The following is a 12,989-nucleotide window of genomic DNA, read 5'->3' as shown; positions in this document are numbered from 1 at the left end:
TTGTCCAGACGATCACATGCACACCATGGCCAGCAACCCCGAAACGGATGTAATTCAGTGTCTGGGGGCCAGCGGCATTCATTGGTTCTCCTGGAGCTGGAGTTCCAGGCCATGTGAGCCACCTGCTGTGGCTGCTGGAAACCTGACTCAGGTACGGCACACAGGCAGCACGGGTGTGGAACTGATACGCTTTCTCTGGGCTCTCATTGCCATTCTTTTTGGTGTTTGTTCAAGACAGGGTCTCTCTGTGTAGCCCTGCCTGTCCTAGAACTCACGCTGGCCTCAGAGATCAACCTGCCTCAGCTTCCTGAAGGCTTGGATTAAAGGTGTGCACCACCCCCACACAGCTTTCCAATTTTTTGTTTTGTTTTCATTTATATGCTGGTCACTACCAAGCTTAATCCAGGCTGGCTACCTAACCTTAAATATCTTTTTTTTTCCAAAGATGTATTTATTTTATTATCTATGCATCTATAAGTGAGTGCCTGAATGTATGCTATGTGTGTGTGTTCCTGGTAGACATGGAGGCCACAAGAGGGAATGGATTCCCTGGGAACTAGAGTCATAGATGGTTATGAACTGCCATTTGGGTACTGGGAGTTAGAGTAGATCCTCTACAAGAAGAGCACATGCTCTTAACCACTGAGTCATCTCTCTAGCTCCTGGAAAAAAAAACTTGGAGGGTGGAGGTATATTTTCAAGAAAGGGTTTCTTTGTATATATAGTTCTGGCTTCCCTGGAACTCACTCTGCAAAATAGGCTGGCCTTGACTCAAACATTTACCTTCCTCTGCCTCCCAAGTGCTGGGACTAAAGGTATGCACCACTACACCTGACAGAACATACCCTTTATTGAGAAGGATTTACTACAGATAATTTCAGGATCCTCTCAAGTTCTGAAAGAGGAACAAGTCACTGGGCTTGGCTATACATATATATTCTTATAGGATTACAGTAAAAGTATTCAACTCTCTTGGGAACATTACTGGTAATTTCCAGGGGCAATTACCAGGCCATTTGTACCCCCTTCTTTCTCTCGTGTGGGAAGCTTGGGCAAAAGGTCCTTTGGGTCTAATCTTGGTGTGGACTGAGAGTTGGGAAGACAAACCAACTGCCATCGTTGAGGCTGACTTCGAAAGCCAGCTCTAAAACAACATTATGGGGTCAGAGAAAGTCATGGTCTGACAGCAAAAGCTTGTTCAGATGAAGGCCTTGTCTAACTCTCTCCCAGCAAAGCAACATGAGCAGCATTCGCAGCCGACTGAGAGGGTGGCCAAGATTACCTGCTTTCAGGTGTGGTGATGTATGAAGATGCACTTCCTTCTGGAACACTGTGGAGAAAAGGGAGAAACAGTCCGTTACCTCCAGCCTCCTCCTAGCCCTCTCTAGATCCTGTCTAAAGTGGGGTTGGGAGATGGTTTCTTTGTGCATCCCTGGGCATCCTGGAATTCTGGAACTCAACAACTCTGCAGACTAGGCTCCAGTTCTCTTGTAATACACACACACACACACACACACACACACACACACACACACAGAGGCGTGTGTGTCCCTGAAGCCAACTCCAAGGACAGAGGCAGGCTTAACTTTATTTTTAGTTGCTGACATTTGTCGTCCTGATTACGTAATAGCAAAGTCCTGGCCAACTAAGTTTTCTCTAAATCCCAGATAGACCTCAAGTCCGCCAAAGGGAGACAAAACTAGAGGGAAGGAAGAGAAAAACTCAGCAGTGCTTGTTCAGACTCCATCCCCCCGCTGGCAGCCTCAGTGCAGACCTGCTCTGGGATCTCCAGTTCCTTGGCAGTGTTGAGCAGGCGTTCAGCTTACATGAAAGGCCTTTCCTACCAAGGCTGTATAGTTCTTACTAAATGGCAATTCTAGGTGCTGAAAGCCAAAAACTTTGGTATCCTCGATGCCCCTTTCTCAGATACCACAGCTCAGCCTGAAGCACTGACAACTTTAAAAGTACCCCAAACCTAAGTATTTCTCACTATTACATTATTTCCAGATGTAATTTTTTATTTTTCATTTATTTATTTTTTTTGGTTTTTTTTTGACAGGGTTTCTCTGTAGCCTTGGCTGTCCTGGAACTCACTCTATAGACAAGGCTGGCCTTGAACTCAGAAATCTGCCTGTCTCTGTCTCCCAAGTACTGGGATTAAAGGCGTGTGACACCACTGCCTGGCTCCAGATATAAATTTACCATACATTTCCTTCCCTGGATTATTTTGGAAGGCTCTTTGAAATCTCCCCTTTCTTCCTTCCTTTCCTTTCCTTTCTTTCTCTTTTAGACAGGGTCTCACTATGTAGCTTTTGCTGTCCTGGAACTTGCTTTGTAGACTAGCTGGCTTTGAATTTAGATCTGCCTGCCTTTCAAGTGCTGGGATTAAAGGCTGTGCCACTATGTTCAGCCGAGATCTCCTGTTTCTATTCTTGTCTTTTACTTTATTTTCACGGCTGTGGGTTGACCTAGGGTCCTCTACATACCAGGCAAGCGGTGTACTACTGAGCTACATACCCAACCCTTTGTTTTTGTATTTGAGTCAGGGTCTCATAATGTAGCCCTGGATGGCCTGGAGCTCAGAGATCTGCCTCTCTGAGTGCTGGAATTAAATGCATGTGCCATGATCATTCCTCTGCTCAGATCCCCCAATGGCTTCCTGTTTCACAATTGTTAAAGACTAGCATCATGAGGATGCTTGAGTTTCCATTCATCCCCCTCTCCTGCTTACTCTAGCCCTGTTCCTAAAGATACTGGCATGCTTATCTTAACTCTGTTGCTCAGCCTCTCCCTTCTATAAAGCTCTAACACCGGGGCTTGGCTCACAGGCTTGGCTTCTGATGACAACCTCTAGCCACCAGCCCGAACTATTCTGCCCTGCTTTTGTTTTTTTTTTCCCTTTTGTTTTATACTGAAATGTAAGTTTTATTGAGAACAGTTTTATCTTTTGCTCCTAATATACCTTGGGTCCCCAGATGCTTGGCACATAGTGGGTGCTTATTAGGCATTTGTTAGGAATGAATGGGTAAAAAGCCCCTCCCCCAAGTTCCCTTATAGAGAATTAAGCCCACTGAGCCCAAAGGCAGAGCGGAGCTGGCCGTCTCTGGGGACTGCAGATGCAATATTGCCCTGAGTGTTTCTCTGCAGGGTTGTCCTCCAGGGAAAACTCTCTTGGTCTTCCAGTGTGTGGGACCTGGCTTTCATCAGCAGAGGAGCCCCAGGCCTGAGGGTGCAGAGACAAACAGTGGGCTGGCCTGACGCAATGGTTACACAGTTTAGCTGGGAGACGGGACTGAGGAAAGAAGCAGAGATCAGCCCTGGGAAAAGCAGAAGACCCTGGAGAGATCCCAAATAATTTCCCATAGTTAAAGAGATCCAGGCTGCTCTCTTGTATGGAAACCCAGAAACCTCTAGGGAAAAGGGAAAAACCCATCTATGCTCCGCCCACCAGCACCCCCACTCGCAAAGATCTGTCAGTCTTCGCGTCCTCTTGAACTTGAGAGTCAGCTACTAAAGTGGCCATGTTGGCCCCTTGACTGAGGCGCTTCAGCTTGAAAGAGTTGGGGGGAATGAGGCTGGTGAAGAAAAGGCTGAGACAGCCAGAGTCCCCGACATTGGGGGTGTGTCCTGCTGCCCCGCCTTTCCTGCGAACTACCCAGGCCTAAGCTGGCCCGCAGTTCGCAGTACAGAGACAAGTTCCCGAAGGCAACCGGAGTCCCTCTGCAGAGTAGGGACCAACTCGAGACAAGGGAACGGGAATGCAATCGCCCAAAGGAAGAGAGGCCCTGTAAGCACCATTCCTGAATCCGGGATTCCCCGCCTTCACCCTTCCCAGTCTACAAGCTTACAGTGAAAGGGGTGGGGCTACATCCTCCAGAACAGTTGTCTCCAACTTTATAAAATAGCTATGCTGGTGAGGATGGGAAGGTAAGGGTTAGACGGAGCCAGTACTCGCCTCTCTCCTCAGGTTCCGGCTGTTATTCTGGCTCTGTCGCTGCCACCCGCTCATCTTCAACATGATATAATCGACGTGTTAGGCTCAAGATAACTGACCTCAGGAGCGGGGAGCGAGTATCTTTTATACTGTCCGGCCCCTCCTTGGGGGGGGGGGCAGGGTCCAGGAGCCTGCCAATCAGAAAGCGGCACGCTGGCACTGGCTCCGCCTCATCCCTTACATCCGCCACTCAGGAGTCCCACGGCCCCACCCCCATCGCGCCCTCTGGCTTGAGAGTCTACGTTGTCTCGGACCCGGAAGTGGCTTTGGGTCACGCGGCTTCGCGGAGGAGGTGAGTGAGTCATGCGCGCGCGCGGAGGAGAGCGCGGCGAGGGAGGGGATGGGGGGGGGGGCGGGGATGATGCAATGTTTGGCAACCGGTGTCCGTGCGCGCACGCGCAGGGGACGTCGATGGTGGTGGGAGGTGCGGGAGGGGGGCTATGGGGGAGAGAGGAAAGAGGGCGGAGCGCCAGCTCCCAGTGTCCAACGGCCCCAACGGCTGTCCTTCCTGAACTTGTCTGCCCACCTCCCATCACCTTTAACTTACTCCTCCATGAAAGGCTCCCATTTTCCCTGGCCCCTCCCAGCTAATGGGCACCGGGGCTCTTGAATCTCTTTAAAGTTTCCAATTTGTTCACCTGGATTGACATCTCCTCGAATCTTTTAAGAGCTCTCCTCCTCTTTTAGCCTTCTAATGCGTCCCAAAGACTGAGTTCCTTGATAGTCCACCCGCTTCTCTCAGAGAGGCACCTTTAACGCTTGTTTCTGAATCGTCCATTATGTGCTAGGATTGAAGTTCTTTACAGAGTGTAGATTGCTGCCTCCTCCTCATCCCACCCCTGCTTTGTGTGATGCTCTTACGCCCTTCACTAAGCCCAGTATCCACCCTCTTCCTTCTCCGAGATAGCGAGTCCTGTGACTCCCTGCTGAGGAGCTGGCCTCCTGCCTCTAGCTGTCTGAGTTCACGACCTACAGTAGAGCCTGGGACGTGCATGCACTTGAACGCATGATTGCCCTGGACTGGGTCATCAGAGGAAACACAGATTCTAGTTTAATTTGTCCAAGGATTCTACCTTACTCATTTGTAAATTAAACAACTATAAAGGTAAAAAAGCAGCTCTGTGGAGAAAACTTGAGTAAAAGTAAGAACATCTTGCAAAATGTATTTTTTGTGTGTGTGCCATGAAAACAGAGGCCATGTGGTGGCCTATTACATAGTCTGTCGTAGACTCAAGAGGGGCAAGCCAGAGTTTGTCTAAGTAGAAACTGAACCAAGACCGGTTGCTATTGGATGGTGCGACGGTGACAGGTCCTTGGCCAGACTGCTTCTTCGCTCCGCTCCAGACCTTCATTTCCCCTTCTGTTAGTAGAGGTGGGGGGTGGGTTGGACCAGATGGTCTCTCCTGGCCTAAAGACAGACCAGGTTGTCAGTGACAGGCAGAGGTCATGTGACTTGACAGGCTGAGGTCGTGTTGTGACATGTTGACCTGGAGAGGCGGGTCAAGTCTCTGCACACTACCCAGGAAGCCTTTGGGGCGGGGCAGGGCAAGTCGCGACTTTCATCTTTTAGGGCTGGCCCCTCCCGGACCTGACATTCCTGACTCCCCCAACAGATTGTGGCTTCGGAAGGGGCCCCTCCCGAGGGAGGATTGGGATTGGCCACCAGTGGCCTGGGAAGAGGCCCAGATCCTTCCGCGGAGGGCGGGGGGGGGCCGCGTGGGGTGTTTGTTCTCTTGGGGATTAATGGGGGGTTGTGGGGGAGGGGTAGGCGCGCTCCCGCATGCGCACTGCGTCCCCTCCTGTTGGCTCGCTGCTGTCCGCTGGGCGGGGGCCCGGCCCCGCCCCTCTCCCGTCCGGGCAGCGGCGGCGGCGGCGGCGGCTGCGGTGGTGGCGGCGGCAGCGACGGCGGCGGCGGTAGCAGCCTGCGCGGTGCCTTCTGGGAACGGAATCCCCAGGGCTGCCCCTGGCCCCTATGGCGCATGCGCGGGAGGCCGCTCGGTGATCCGCGGCGGCGGCGGCGGCGGCGGCGCTTCCTGCTAAGACCGGCCGGGGCCGTACCGGAGGCTCGGGCTCCACCGACCCACCTCCCACCCCCTCCCACTCACCCTCTGGGCCGCGACTGCGCAGGGCGGGGCCAGCCGAACCATGGGCCGCGGTGAGTGCGGGGCCCGGCCCCCCCGCCCCTCCCCCTCCCTTCTCTCTCCTCCCCTTCTGTCCCTACCCTCTGCCCCCTCCGCGTCCTTTCGGCCCCTTTCCCCGGCCCCATCCACAGCCCCGCACCCTCACCTGCCCCCGCCGTTTCTCCCCCGCCAAGTGCCTAAGTGCCTGACTTCTGCCTTCCTGACCTCGCTCCCTTCAGTGCTTCGCCCACCCTCCACCCGCCCTCTCCCCAAGTTCCTTCCTACTTCGTGCGCCTGCCTTCCCCTCCTCCCCGAGCTGAAGGAAGCAGTCTGGGTGACAGGGCGCCTTGTTATGAGAGGGAAAGTTTGGAAGCCGTCAGTGTGCGGCGGGAGCGATGGTGAGGTTGGTGAGGGGTACTTGCAGGTCTAAGGGCCGTCCCTACATGTCAGGGAATGCTTCTTGTTGTTAATTGGAAGCCAGTGGGGGATTATGAATCCCCTTTTCGTCGGCTTGAGAGGACCAGGAGCTCTCAGGATCCTGGAGGAAGACAGAGCTCTGGCTCCAGCCTCTTTGGAGGTCCAAATGAATTAGATCCGAGATTGTTGGATGGAGTGGGCATGGGGGGATTTCTGCTGGCACTACCCTGCCAGGCAGTTGGGCAATTGCTTGGTGACCTGTGGGGCAATCTGTACTTTTTATATGATCTTCCTGGGGGAGGGCACAGCAGTGGCCAGACACTGGGAAACTTCCTAGTGGCCTGGCATTATGGGATTTGCCCACACTCCTAGTTGAAGTCTTCTGTGCCTAGACAAAGGGAACTAGGCCTTCATATGTCAAGAAATTAGGGTATGATTTTGTGGTTCTTGGGAGTTGAGGTGCTGAACTACTCTGGTCTCTAGGGACTGGGCTTGGAGGGGACCGTTGTGGACATGGCCAGCAGATCCTGAGGTCCTTACAGGCGCTACGTCATGTTATTTATGGTCCTTTCCTTGAGTGCTCTGGGCTGTGGTGTTTCTTGAGTTGGTAGACTGAGAGGCCCCTCTCTTTCCTTGTATTGCAGGTGTGGGCTAAGCTGGTGGCCCTGGCTTTAGACTGGATCCCACAATGTTTGCAGAGATGTTCAGGTAGCCATGGTGGTATGACAGAACTCTCCCTCAGGTACCCAGCCCGGTCTAACCCTCCTCGTGCCCACACGGATGTCTGTGTTGTCAGGCCCAGGGGAGCTCATCACACACAATGAATGGAGACAATGCGAGCAGTGCAGCAGACAGAGCTGGGGGCCCTGCGGCCACGCCTGTCCCCATCGGGTGGCAGCGCTGTGTGCGAGAAGGTGCTGTGTACTATATCAGGTATGACTTTTCAGAGTTTTCGTCCCCTCACCCCTCCTCTCAGAGCTGTGGTTCCTGGCACCTTGTTGCTCTCTGTATCTTGCGTCTCTGGATCCATTCACTCTTTGTGTCTTCCCACGTCCTTTCCGCCTTGCCCTTCCCAGGAAAGCATTTGACTGTCCTTTAGGAAGTGTCTCCAGATAGGCTGAGATTAACCCCATACTTGTGACCCTGTTCTTTCCCAGCCCAAGTGGCACAGAGCTGTCTTCCTTGGAGCAAACCCGTAGCTACCTCCTCAGCGATGGGACCTGCAAGTGCGGTCTGGAGTGTCCACTTAATGTACCCAAGGTCAGAGCTGTGAGGGTGCCAAAGACTCAATGCATAAGCCAATTACTGACCACCGTGCCTCCCTGAGATCCCACCCCCTCACTGTCCCTGTCCGTGCTTCCTACCTTACAGGTTTTCAACTTTGACCCTCTGGCCCCGGTGACCCCGGGTGGGGCTGGGGTGGGGCCTGCATCAGAGGAGGACATGACCAAGCTGTGCAACCACAGGCGGAAAGCTGTTGCCATGGCAACTCTGTACCGCAGCATGGAGACCACCTGCTCACACTCTTCTCCTGGTGAGTTTTCCTGCCACTTTAGAGAAAAATGGGGGAAACCTGGGGCCTGGAAGGTGGATGGTGGGGGAGGTGATCTGAGAAGGCAGGCCCAGGGTGGAGTCAGTGGGGACAGCTTGGTGAGAAAGGACATGGTTGTGACTTGTGGGCATTGGGACTGGAGCGGCAGGGATGGACCCACAAGCTGACCCTTGACTTCTCATTTATTGCAGGAGAGGGAGCAAGCCCCCAGATGTTCCACACTGTGTCCCCAGGGCCCCCCTCTGTCCGCCCTCCTTGTCGAGCTCCTCCTACAACTCCACTAAACGGGGGTCCTGGCTCCATTCCCCAAGACCCACCTTCCGTTCCCCAGGCCTTCCCACCTCTGACAGGCCCTGCAGGGCTCTTCCCACCACCCCGGCTTCCTGATCCAGTTCCCTCAGCAGGCAGCAGCAGCCCTTGTTTCCTCCCAAGAGGCAATGCTCCCTCTCCAGCCCCACCTCCCCCACCTGCTATCAGCCTCAATGCCCCCTCCTACAACTGGGGGTCTTCCCTCCGATCCAACCTGGTGCCCTCTGACCTGGGCTCTCCTCCAGCCCCTCACGCCTCCTCTTCACCACCCTCAGACTCTCCTCTCTTCCACTGTAGCGATGCCTTAACATCTCCTCCCCTGCCCCCAAGCAATAACCCCCCTGGCCCCCCTGGTCCCCCTGGTCCTGCCACTCAGCCACCAGTGTCTTCAGCCACTATGCACCTGCCCTTGGTCCTGGGATCCTTGGGAGGGGCCCCCGCAGTGGAGGGGCCTGGGGCACCCCCATTCCTTGCTAGCAGTCTGCTCTCTGCAGCAGCCAAGGCCCAGCTGCCCCCTCCCAGCACTTTACAGGGCCGAAGGCCCCGTGCCCAGGCACCCTCAGCTGCCCACGCATCACCCCGTCCCTCTCAGCGGCGGCCTCGCCGGCCCCCAACTGTCTTGCGGTTGCTAGAAGGGGGAGGCCCTCAGACCCCTAGGCGGACCCGTCCTCGGGCGCCTGCTCCTGTCCCTCAGCCCTTTCCTCTCCCAGAGCCATCCCAGCCTATTCTCCCCTCTGTGCTGTCCTTACTGGGACTCCCCACCCCTGGCCCTTCCCATTCGGATGGAAGCTTTAACCTTTTGGGGTCAGATGCACACCTTCCTCCTCCCCCAGCCCTCTCCTCAGGGAGCCCTCCCCAGCCCAGGCACCCCATTCAGCCCTCTCTGCCTGGGACCACCAGTGGCAGCCTCAGCAGTGTGCCAGGTATGAGTGTCACCGGGTTTCTAAGCTCAGCCTTACAGCCATCCAGGGCACGGGGGTGGGGTGGGGTGGGGTGGGGGGGAGGGTAGTTTGGAGAGCACTCTGGTGGGGTGGGGGTTTGTGTCGGAGAGGTTGGGTTCTGTGGGTGCCAGGAAGAGGGCGTTCCAGGAGCTGAGTTTGTTTTCTTTTACAGGTGCCCCTGCCCCACCAGCTGCCTCCAAAGCCCCTGTAGTCCCCAGTCCTGTGCTTCAAAGCCCGTCTGATGGGCTGGGGATGGGGGCAGGCCCAGCCTGCCCTCTGCCTCCCTTGGCTGGTGGGGAGGCTTTCCCTTTCCCCAGCCCTGAGCAGGGCCTGGCTCTCAGTGGAGCTGGCTTCCCGGGGATGCTAGGGGCCTTGCCTCTCCCTCTGAGTCTGGGGCAGCCTCCCCCTTCTCCATTCCTTAGCCACAGTTTATTTGGTGTGCTGGCAGGGGGAGGACAGCCTCCTCCTGAGTCCCTGTTGCCCCCACCAGGGGGGCCTGGCCCTCCCTCAGCCCCAGGCGAGCCCGAAGGACCTTCACTCTTGGTGGCTTCTCTGCTTTCACCACCCCCTTCCGACCTCCTCCCCCCTCCTTCTGCACCCCCCAGCAATCTCCTTGCCTCTTTTCTGCCCCTATTGGCCCTGGGCCCCACAGCTGGGGATGGGGAAGGCTCTGCAGAGGGAGCTGGGGGTCCAAATGGGGAGCCATTTTCAGGTTTGGGAGACCTGCCCCCCCTATTATTCCCCCCACTTTCAGCCCCACCCACCCTCATAGCTTTAAATTCTGCGCTGCTGGCTGCCAGCCTGGATCCCCCCTCGGGGACACCCCCCCAGGTAAGACCCAGGGTATGAGCTGGTGGGGCAGAATAAGAATTAAATCAGGCTGGGCTCTTCTCTGGGGAAGACTCAGTCTTGGCTGGGGTAGGGTGGGTGCAAGAGGGGCGCACCACTACTTCACCCAAAGTCTTAGTCAAACAATGCATATGGAGGTACTGCTGTACGCCTGTCCGACACTTCACCACACGCTTAACCATTCTTCGTCTTAGCCCTGTGTCCTGAGTGCCCCCCAACCTGGACCACCTACCTCCAGTGTCACCACGGCAACTACTGACCCGGGGGCCTCCTCTCTGGGCAAGGCCCCCTCCAACTCAGGGAGATCCCAACTTCTTAGCCCTCTGCTGAGTGCCAGCCTGCTGGGTGAGTGGCACGAGACAAGCAGTCCAAACTGGGAAGTTTCCTCTGACCATTGGGTAACCCTGAAGAGTGTGGGTTCGCTCAGCCTGTGAAGGAGAAGCTCTATGTACCATTTCTCAGCAGGTGATCTGTCTTCACTGGCCAGCAGCCCTGGAGCCCTCCCCAGCCTGTTGCAGCCTCCTGGCCCTCTTCTTTCCAGCCAGTTAGGGCTGCAGCTCCTCCCTGGGGGGGGAGCGCCTCCTGCCCTGTCAGAGGCTTCTAGTCCCCTTGCCTGCCTGCTACAGAGTCTCCAGGTAAGAGGATGGGTCTCTGTCAGGAAGAAAGTGTCTCCTCAGCCTGGGAAGGTTTTCTGAGTACAGAGGACTGTGGTTGAAATAGAGATGTTTTTGCCAGCAGATCCCTCCAGAGCAGCCAGACGCCCCCTGTCTGCCCCCCGAGAGCCCCGCCTCAGCCCTCGAACCGGAGCCTGCCCGGCCTCCCCTCAGTGCCTTAGCCCCACCCCATGCTTCTCCTGACCCCCCAGTCCCCGAGCTGCTCACTGGGAGGGGGTCAGGGAAACGGGGCCGGAGGGGAGGAGGGGGACTTAGGGGCATTAACGGTGAGACCAGGCCAGGCAGAGGCCGAAAGCCGGGCAGCCGCCGAGAGCCTGGCCGGCTAGCACTCAAGTGGGGGACACGTGGTGGCTTCAATGGACAAATGGAACGGTCCCCAAGAAGGACTCACCATTGGCAGCATAATGGGGAGCTAGCAGAAGGGGGTGCTGAGCCCAAGGATCCACCCCTTCCTGGGCCCCATTCTGAGGACCTTAAGGTAGGTGTCCTAATGTAAGGTTCAGGCCCTGGGCTCAAGTGCACGTCTCCCTTTTCCACACACACTATCCATCTCTCCTCAGGTGCCCCCGGGGATAGTCAGAAAGTCTCGTCGTGGCCGGAGGAGAAAATACAAGTGAGTGTGAGGTCCACCCTGCGCCACCTATTTGTTGGGACTAGAAAAGTGTCCTCAGTGCCATCTAATTCTGTGGTATTAGGGATCAACCCAGGGCCTGTGCATGTTAAGCCAAGTGTTGTACTACTGAGCCATATATACCCCTGGTCCCAAATAGTGGCTTGCTTTTCAAAAATGGCAGATACTTGAATATGAATAAGGACCTTGTGCCTTTACTATCCAAATGTAGAAGTCTCTCACCAGCCTTCTGAAATTCACCTGGTGCTCGGGAGCTGCTCCTGATCATCTGTGCCCTTATTGCAGCCCTGCCCGGAACAGCAGCAGCTCCCGCCAGGACGTTACCTTGGAACCCAGCCCTACAACTCGAGTAAGTGCGGCTTGGAGGTGTGGGGGTTAGAGGCACAAGAAGCGGCGAGCCAAGAACGGAAGGTTAGCGTGGTGGGGAGAAAGACTCCTGTTACCTCAGCTAACTGGTCACTTCTTTCAACTTCTCTTGTACAGGCAGCTGTCCCTCTGCCTCCCCGGGCCCGCCCTGGACGTCCTGCCAAAAATAAGAGGAGGAAACTGGCCCCATAGCAGCCATACCTGGAGCTGGAATCTGACCCTGACTGGGGAGAGCTGAGTGCTGAGCCTTGGGAGCCCCTGCCAGCCACGTGCACCTGTGGACAGTGGGTGGGGCACTACTCCCCACTCAGAGCACAAATGCAACCCCTTCCCCCACAAATCCCATCCTGAGCCATTGCAGGGGGTAGGGAAGCTCACCCCCTCCCCCCCAAAGCCATGTCACTGAAGAGGCCTGGGGGGTGGTATATGGCCCCTCCCCATCAGGCGCTAAGGGGACACCCCTTCCCCAGGTCTTTTATTTGTTTAAGTTATTTTTGCACAAATGACTCTTTTATATTTAATTCGACTTCATTGCCTCCCTTCTTAAAGCCAGCAGGCTCAGTTTACAAACCTGTGAGCTACTGTTGGCTGCTGCCCTCCTTCCCAGTGAAAGGTACAGAGCAATAAGCATCATGCATCTCCCCGAATCCCACTAGCACCCCTCTGCCTCTGGCTCAGGTTGCTCAAAGCACAGATCCCCTCTTATCCCTATCCCCAGGATCGAAACACATAGCCTCATTTCAAAGTGTAGCCAGGTTCCCTCTGCTTTCCTCTGGGATATGAAAAGGGGCCAAGAGGACTTTGGATCTCTCCTCCATACACACTACACTGGCCCTTCTCCCCCATCAAGCGCTCAGAGACGTTGTGACGATGCCACTGGGGATCATGCAGCGTGGTCCAGCCGGAGCGGCCAGCATGACCAGCTGTCCAGGGGCTGCCTCCTGCCTTTTTTTTTTGTAAAGACAAGACCCTTGGGAGTTTTCATTCTGTTTTGTACTTGCCCTGTGGGGCCTCCACTGCTTTTCTATGGGAGACACTCTTAATTTAACAGATGAGAATATTTTGAAACTCTGGTTCTGACTCTGTACTCATTTTTTTATTTAGCTCTTCGGTAAGAACAGATTACAGCTGAAATA

At 55.3% G+C, this 12,989-nt stretch overlaps 2 protein-coding genes across 15 annotated transcripts; one reads left to right on the top strand and one right to left on the bottom strand.

Annotated features, from left to right (window-relative positions):
* Positions 1-1,288: 1,288 nt before the first annotated feature.
* On the bottom strand, positions 1,289-4,018 carry LOC147002783 (DDIT3 upstream open reading frame protein). The gene is made up of 2 exons (XM_085843245.1): positions 3,956-4,018; positions 1,289-1,330 (listed from the first exon to the last, which is right to left on the bottom strand). Exons 1-2 carry the CDS (start codon positions 4,016-4,018, stop codon positions 1,289-1,291), a joined length of 105 nt encoding a protein of 34 aa, XP_085699371.1.
* A 239-nt stretch (positions 4,019-4,257) lies between these two features.
* On the top strand, positions 4,258-12,926 carry Mbd6 (methyl-CpG binding domain protein 6). Of its 14 annotated transcripts, none has more exons than XR_015048494.1 (15): positions 5,820-6,149; positions 7,176-7,239; positions 7,328-7,464; positions 7,689-7,791; positions 7,903-8,065; positions 8,275-9,315; positions 9,506-10,164; positions 10,377-10,527; positions 10,645-10,817; positions 10,918-11,334; positions 11,417-11,469; positions 11,773-11,836; positions 11,971-12,141; positions 12,403-12,466; positions 12,704-12,926. XR_015048494.1 is itself a non-coding variant. In XM_021173568.2 (13 exons), exons 3-13 carry the CDS (start codon positions 7,352-7,354, stop codon positions 12,043-12,045), a joined length of 3,012 nt encoding a protein of 1,003 aa, XP_021029227.1. In that variant the 5' UTR covers positions 4,258-4,286; positions 7,176-7,239; positions 7,328-7,351; the 3' UTR covers positions 12,046-12,926. The 14 variants fall into 14 exon arrangements, 8 of the variants coding, with proteins under 8 accessions (XP_021029227.1, XP_021029232.1, XP_021029225.1 ...); XR_015048493.1 differs by having other exon boundaries at positions 12,572-12,926; XR_015048491.1 differs by having other exon boundaries at positions 12,403-12,926.
* The last annotated feature ends 63 nt before the right edge of the window (positions 12,927-12,989 follow it).

Source organism: Mus caroli, unplaced genomic scaffold (genome assembly GCF_978045245.1).
Source record: "Mus caroli unplaced genomic scaffold, Mus_caroli_1 scaffold_9, whole genome shotgun sequence".
Lineage (NCBI taxonomy): Eukaryota > Metazoa > Chordata > Mammalia > Rodentia > Muridae > Mus > Mus caroli.
The sequence above is the reverse complement of the archived record's forward strand: the minus strand, read 5'-3'. Positions and strand labels throughout refer to the sequence as shown.